At 34.6% G+C, this 8,365-nt stretch overlaps 1 protein-coding gene across 3 annotated transcripts in view; it reads right to left on the bottom strand.

Annotated features, from left to right (window-relative positions):
* Positions 1-2,658: 2,658 nt before the first annotated feature.
* LOC132059380 (protein S-acyltransferase 8-like) overlaps positions 2,659-8,365 on the bottom strand; it is an 8,252-nt gene continuing 2,545 nt past the window's right edge. For 2 of the 3 annotated variants that reach the window (XM_059451978.1, XM_059451977.1), the window contains exons 2-5: positions 6,806-6,991; positions 5,541-5,825; positions 4,657-4,887; positions 2,659-3,550 (exon numbers count right to left, since the gene is read on the bottom strand). In XM_059451978.1, the coding sequence (XP_059307961.1) occupies positions 3,161-3,550; positions 4,657-4,887; positions 5,541-5,825; positions 6,806-6,991 (1,092 nt within the window). In that variant the 3' untranslated portion in view covers positions 2,659-3,160. The remainder of the gene's footprint in view (positions 3,551-4,656; positions 4,888-5,540; positions 5,826-6,805; positions 6,992-8,365) is intronic. The other variant, XM_059451979.1, reaches the window with a different exon arrangement.

The following is an 8,365-nucleotide window of genomic DNA, read 5'->3' on the forward strand; positions in this document are numbered from 1 at the left end:
AGTTTCTAAAGGTCTAATAGATTAGTACCTATGACCCTACTCATTAAAATATTAAATCCAATATACGATTCTCTACTAAATGAAATATAATACAGGGTTTTCTTACTTCTCAAGTCTCACGTTAGTGTCACCCACGACAGAGTTCTTTGTTATTTTTCCAGATGACTACTTAGATTTATTTTGTTCATTTTCACTTTTTCAAAATGCTTTTATTTGGTATGGATTTACTCTGTTGGACATGACTTGGATTTGTTAATCCTAATTTGAACTGGCAGACTTTTTTTACTGAGCAATTAAGATTTAGATTTACCTCTGTGGAACTAACACATGAATTTCGTTCCTAATAAGTTTGTCTTAAGTCTCAAGAGTCAAATCCGAAAATCCGAAATATCCAAACCAAACTTAAAATATCCAATCCAATCCGAACTTAAAATATCCAATCCAATCCGAACTTATTTGGATTGTAATTTCTTCAATCCGAAAATCAAATATCCAATCCGAAAATTTCATATCCAATCCGATGGCCCAAACGCCCACCCTACTTTTGTGCTTGATCAGTTTTAAAAACATGTGTATGTGACGCTCCTGTAGAGTTGTGACACGTGTCATTAACATTTAAAAAAATACTGAAAACTATAATTATGCCCCCGTTGTCTTCCTCTTTCTATCTTTCCTATCATATTGCCACTAGCCCACTATCATGGTTGTGCGTGAGAAAGTTTTCAACAACAACACAATTCAGCCACAACATCTAATAGATCAAAACTCAACAACTAATTGAGTTCGATAATCAAAATATCAATACCACAATAATAGTTGATTTTCTAAAAAAAAAAATCACTAACCTTCACAAAACTAAGTGTTAAAACTTCTAAATATTATAATTATAACTATATATAAGAGGGAACCAAAGAATTTGTCGTCCTCAATTTGATTTTGATCCTATGAAGCTTCTACACGTAGTTTGATTTTTTTTTTCCTTGTTCTGATTTTTGCCCTCATTTATTTTCTAAGACAATTCATTGGACCTTTATAATTGGTCTCACCTTTTACCATCATTACATTCCACTTGGGCCTTTGTAATTGGTCAATATTATAATGACTTTTTGTGATTTTTTTTTCCTCCTTATCAAATTATTTTCTACTCCTTTATCTCAAAATATTTATTACGTTAATTATATAAACTTTAACAAATATTTTAAGAATCTTTTCTCTATATTGATAGGAGAATTGCAATTTATAGTATTTTCCGTATATTTTCATATCTAAAATTTATTTTTCAGATATTCAATTTAGCTTCGAAATTAGTTAAATATATTATTTGTCCTTATACGTTCTGGTAAAATTTGGGCAACTTTGAAGCAAAATTATCTTTAACAACCGAAGCGTTTATTAGGTATTACAATAACTTTTATGCTTAAAACGTCTAAGATTTTGCTTCTTTAGTGAGCTCATATACGCTTATAAAGATCTATCCTAAAGTTATTTTCAAATATAGTTATAAAATATTTTACTTATAATGTACTTTCATTATTATTTACTTCAACTTTTGTAGGATTGCTAGGTTAATTTGTGTAAAAATTCTAAACTAAGGTTATAATTATTGTAGTACAGATTTGAATTTATTGGATCTTTTTTGTTGTGGTAGATGATTCTAGAAGATGATTGCAAAAGTTTCGTTAATACAGGTTAAAATAAAATACTTTATTAAAATCTTAAATGAGTTTAAGATAAGTTTGAAGCAGGGCGAAGGGGAAATCTCAACAGGCTACAATCTTTAAGCTGATATTTGCTGAAGTGATTCATGCTATATGGATAGAACGCAACACTGGGATTTTCGAGAAGAGGAGAAGGGACTGGCATCTGCTAGCTAAGGAAATTGCATATGTATCATGTGTGAGAGCCTCACCTGGGATTAGGACTAAACTGCAGCAATACAAATTCTGAGGAGGCCTAGGAGTTTGTTTTCGCGAGTACTGAGTTTTGACATTATTGTATTTACTGTTTTTCGATAGCAAGCTGTGGTAGCTGTGCTATGGTTATGTAATGCTCAATTTGGTGATTAATACAAGAAAGTTAGTTAGTATTGCTTTGAGAAATAGAAACTTTTCAGTTGGATGATTCATTTGAATCTTCGATGTTTAATGTGAATGCATGACTAAAATTCTTATATGTTACTAATACAGAGTTAGAGTTTGAGTACGTATTATTTAGGGAAAAAGCTCAAATATATCATGGAACTATTAAAAATGCTCATCCATGCCACTCATTACTAGTTAGGCTCATTTATGTCACCACCGTGACACATTTGACCCATTTGTGTCATTATCCTCTAACAGCTCACACATCTGATTTTTAAGTACCAAATTTGCCATGTGTCGTCCAATTAAACCATCCACGTCATTTAACCCATCCAGATTATAACCCGATCCAAATCCCATTTTAACCCAACCCCTAATGCTGAATTATTTATACAATACAAAATGACACTTGCATGTGGAGATCTATTGAATTGAAATTACTTGCAATTACATGTACTTCCCTTGAATAACCAGTCTTCTCTCACTTCTACAAATATCCTATCCATTTTCTCTGCCTTGGTCAACACACAATGTAAAACTATTTGCTCAAATGTGAGTTTTTATATCCTTGTCTGACTCATGAACAAACTCAACTGCTGCTTTTGTATTAAATGCAAAGAAATAGTCTTTTCACAGCAACGTTTATCTGAATCACAGCCAGTATTTAATTTGCTCAAAAGCACCTCAAACCACAAGAAAAGATGTACACGTTGTTAAAATATTCCAGAGGAGACACATACAAAGTAAAGAATCCAAACAGCCTTTGGTAATATAGCTACAGTTCTTCCAATAAATACTTAAAACCAGCAATACACTTGTGAACTAACTATCTATACTATCCAACAAAGATGTCATCTCATCCCCTCACGAGCCGGAAGAGCCCGAGCAGCCCGAGAAAGAGACACCAGTCACGTTCATAGCTAGCGATAAGTTACGTTTACATTTTAAACCTCAATAAATGATCAGTTGAACCTCCTTCTGAGTGCTCCAAATAATGCCAGCAGGAGGAATAGGAATGTACCGGGGAAAAAATAAAAAGGTGATATTGAATTTGGTTTCTTTCACTTTTTCTGTTCAAGCTAGTATGAGGGTCTGGAGGAAAACTGAGACTCGAGACCAAATCCAAAATCAACCTCTGAACGACCAATTGGCGACCTGTCACTTCCTCTACCTCTAACATCTCCAACTTCCTCAGAGTTACGTCGCTGGGATATCTTTATAATATCATCTCCAATATCAAGATCGTCTTCCACCTTAATTCTTGTATCCCCATCAGAGATATTTATATCTTTTTCTTGAATGTCACTCCTCTTGGGAGGCTTTGATGCCTCTTCCTGTACATATCCACGGAAATTGATTTTGGAAGGTTCTATGCTTGAGCAGAATAGTTGAAGAAAATTTGTTATGCATCCCCGATTATATACACGGACCCTGCTGTCTTCCTTGTAACGGCAGTTCTCATATGTGGTCTGCAGAGATCATTGGTAACTAAAACAAGTCAAAGTTAAGCATGACGAAAGACAAAGGATGTCCCAGGTAAAAACATAATCAATTTTTGTGACATACCAATATCGTATAAAATTTCCCAACCATCATTATCACAAAATACAACCAACCAGTAAAAGATGTATAATCAGAAGGAGATCAATCTCCTTTTTCGAACAGCATTTATAAAGCCACTAAAGCTGTATATCTATCAACTAGTTTTCCAAAAGTGTGATAGGATCACAAATAATATTCATCCCATTCCTTTTTCATCAGCATTTCCCCCTAAATAGATGTAAAGTTTACTTCGCACACAAAGCACTCGTTTTTGACTACCAAAGCGTTACTCCTTCAAATGTTTTTCCAATTCTTTTTCTTTCGAAACTTATGGAAGGCAAGAAGAATAAAGTTTAAACTAATCGAGCATTACAAGATTCTAATAGAAGGTAAGGATTAAGGAATCCTAATAGGTGACTTACCCCACAACCCCCCCTCCCCCAAGCAAAAGGGAGAAAAACTTGTTTAGGAATCTTATGAAATAGAAACAAAACGAAAAGGCGCATGAGATGGAACAAGCTCTGGTATTTGTTCTTTATAGCCAAATCAACAAGCCTAGCCAAAACAAACATATATTATTCAAGGAAATACGTGTTTTACATTTTAAGTTGGATTATCTCAAGTCTTAACTATAGATCATATTCTTGAACTAGAACTTTGCACTTCCTCCAATATATATGAATTAGCAGAATCATATAAACATTTGTCACATTTTTGGAAACAATGACCCTTGAAAAATATCCGAAAAATGCAATGAAGAACGTTAATAAAGAATTCCCTCTATGATAGCAAATAGAGGCCAAACAGGGAACAATTATGTCACTATCATCTAGATTTCCCCTAATCATTTGGAAGGGATGCATGCTCGTGTCCAACATACATTTGGAAGGGATGCATGCTCGTGTCCAATAACACCATGACAATAACAGAGCCATCATATAGGAACAAAAAATATGACTATGATAGTACTCAAATGCACTACAGCAGATAAGTGTTAAATTATCAATAGTAAGAGGTTTAAAACCAAACTAACCTGATTTGTACCTATGAGATACAAATGGAAGCCAGTTAGACCTCCAACAAACCACAGTGCAATAAAACAATAGGCCATCAACGCCACAGATACTGGTGATTCTTTGATAGCTTTCAAAATAGTTCCAGAATCATCCATAAGAAGTTTCAGATACAAAGCTGATATGGAAAAGACGAAAACACAAAGGAGGGCCGTTGAAGAAACAAGGAGAAAGAAGCAACGATAGTTCCGCTGTGCACCAAAAAAAAAAAAAAAGAAAAGAAAAAGAGAAAAAAGGAATAAGTGTCTCAAAAGGATATCTAAACAACATTTAAAGTAGAAGAAAAGCTTCTCTTTTCCTAGAATTCTTATATATATACATAAGAAACTTATATAAACGTAGTAGGCATAACTCAGTACATTTTTCTCCCCCAACTTTTTGAGAGCAGATGTGTAAATATAAAAGATAAACAATGGTGACTTACATCTTGAATGTATATTCATCACATTAAAGCAATAGTCTAAGAAAAGATTTATTAGAGATATTATGAATTGAAACATGTTCAATGTCAACATCAGTAGCTTCAGCAAAAACATTTCATTGAGAACAAAGAGCTGCATCTTGGTTAAGCAAAAACATTCATTGAGCCGAAGTCTACATATTCCAATCACACGTTTAAAACACCAAGCTATTAGACATAATAATTAAACCCCTCTCCTGCAACTGCTAATCAACAAGTTGGTCAACATTTTTCCAATATCAACAATTCGGAGCCAGGATACAGTCGCCACGTTTCATCTTTAGATGAACCAAATAAATTAGGAGGCGTAAGAAAAGCACCAAATAGCAGATTCTCCGTTGAACTTCAAGAAAAAGAAATAGTAAAGAAAATGGATGTAATTACCTTCCCAATGCATTGACCCACCCAAGGGCAATGGTGATCAAATCGCTCCACACAATTATCACATACCGAGCAATGAGAGCATCTTGGTGGACGGTACAACATGCACGTTTTACAATATTTCAATTGTACAGGCAAACCATTCACAAGGACTTCTTGAGGCAAAGGTCCATTGCCAGCTTCAACGGAAGCTGAAGAATCATACCCTTGAACTTCATCTGGAGGATGAGAATTACGAGGGACAATGCCAGGATCCTTTGCTGATGTTGAGGCCAGAAGTGTAAAGACCTACAGCAACCAATACCACATTATGATGCTGAAATACCAAGGAAAAACAGAATAGAGCATTATGACACTTATAGGGGATTCCAACTGTAACCAACTGCACACCCACAAGAAAATATATATATAAAGAGAGAAAATGATAAATTGGTCCCTTATCTTTGGTAGTTGGTTCAAATTAGTCCCTTAAGTATCAACTGAGTAGTTTTGGTGCTGTAAATTTGCCAAAAATGAGCACTTTTGGTCTCCACTCTCCATCAGATATTTACCAAACTTTGATTGTTTAAATTTAACTGGAATTGTGGAAATAGAAAATATTTACCAGGAACTCACATTTAAAAGTACATTTTTTGCCGTTTATGTTATTTTTGGTTTATTTCAAGAATCTGGTTGTGAAGGTGCAATTTCTGTTATTTCTGGTTGTAGTTTTTTATGTTGCGCTTTCTGTTATTTTGACAGAAATTTCTGGTGTTTCTGGTTAAAATGAAATTTCACAGCTCTGATTAATTTAGCAATAAGAGTTTGGCAAAAATCTGATGGACACCAAAATTGCTCACTTTTAACAAACTTAAAGGACCAAAATTGCTCATGTGATACTTAAGGACTATTTTGAACCTACTACCAAAGATAAGAGACCATTTTTGTCATTTTCTCTCTCTAGATATATGCTCCCAACTTGCCTGTGTCTTCAAGAACCGAGTGCTCACCTTATGTGAAGAAAAGAAGAAGAAAGCACCTTGGCAGTTATCAAAGTCAAGCAAAATGAAAGGCGTAAAGACAGCTACTAACAATGTAAGCAACAGAGTGGACAATGTTGGTATCTTTGCAGAAGCCTCTAGTCCTTTTTGGGAGGGAAAAAGGGAAAGATAGAAACTCAGGCTTCTGTTCAAAGAAATTGAAGAAGGAACACATGTATTTTTTCTGAGACGTATGCAACGTGTGATGGATCATTAACAGCCCCTAAAAGGAAGAGATAAGAAACTAACATAAATTGTGAAGACAATAGCTATCACCAAAATTGCATATCCTGCACTTTCTGTTTGGAGTTCATGCACAAGATTTCTTGCCACAAATACACAAAACAGAACAACAGGGACAAGGATGAGCGTGAAGGTAATAATCAATGACTTAGCATCTGGTCCAAACATTAGCCTCCCGCCAAGCAAGAATTTCTGCACATTACATAAACCACAAAAAAAAAAAAAAGAAAAAAAGAAAAAAGAAAGAAAGTCAAATACATGTCCAAGTGAAAAATAGAATACTCATGCTCACAGTTAGGAAATCAACAGATAGATTCTTGTTTTAGGAAACAAACAATTGATCACAATACGTAAGCTACTTTACTGACGGAAAACTGGGTCCACCTCTTACTGGTTCCCTTGGGCGTAGAAGGTGAACTGGCACGTCTCAGTCACTTTTTTTTCTTTATCTGCCACAGTTTTTTACTTTGAGGTTGAAAATTTCAAGGGTACTCATGTTTGAGAAGATGTGAGCTTTTTCGTTCCAGATTGTCACTAAGCACCAATAGATCCTTTTATTGATCAAAGAAGGCCAAGATCCCCAACTACATTACAGTTTCTGAGGAGTTTGTAACAGGTAGCAAATCCTTGTAAACAGAAACAATGCCTTATATTCATTTTACCAATTAGTGTATTATCTGAATCACATTGTTGGAATACCCTTAACCAACATCATGTTTTCTATATTACTATTTCGAAACAAAAGACGCGTCAACTTATGGCGTTCTTACAAAAAAGTGAGTGAACATCAGGAACTTGAAAGTTTGATCAGCGATTCCCTGGCATTGCATCTCAATGTTATTGCAACTCAATGTTACAACTAAGTTTTGCAGTAAATGTTAAACTTAAAATCTCAAATAAAAGTAAAGATGAATTATAGGTGCTCTCTGTCAATACCGATATCACAATCATACTCGCATATGTTGTTACTTAGGAGAGATCAATTAGTGGTGCTTCTATATCTATCAGCTGACCCTACTCTACTAATAGTCTATGCTAAATGAAGACTTCCAGGTTACACCAGAAATTTCCAGGTGGTTCATATTTCTGCAAATACTATGATGCTCACAATTTATTTTTTTTTGAGTCAACCAATGATGCTCACAATTAGTGACTTCTCATCAATTTCAGTTGAATAATTTACAGTAAATGGATGAAAATGTTGACTATAACAACTGTAACGACTAATCTTTCGTTCCTGAAAATAATAATCAAGACAAGAAAAATAGCGACAAAGAGTAATATTTGATTTCAAGAATTTGAGCGGGGGTTACAATCTTTATGAGATCTTAAATAAAAAGATGTAATCCTCTGATTCTTCTCCTCACGATACGGCCGTCAATCAAGGGCTTTGCTTATTCTTGAATGGACAGATCACTTGTTGTTGATATTTCACTACGAATGCGGAGCCGAGCTTTAATCACAAACGTAGAGGTATGGAAACTTGCGGCTCACCACTTGGAGCGAAGACTTCTTAGTATGTGGAAGACTTGCGGCTGAGAGCTTCTCTATGTATATATTTTTTTT

This window comes from Lycium ferocissimum, chromosome 6, assembly GCF_029784015.1.
Source record: "Lycium ferocissimum isolate CSIRO_LF1 chromosome 6, AGI_CSIRO_Lferr_CH_V1, whole genome shotgun sequence".
In the NCBI taxonomy this organism is placed as follows: Eukaryota; Viridiplantae; Streptophyta; class Magnoliopsida; order Solanales; family Solanaceae; genus Lycium; species Lycium ferocissimum.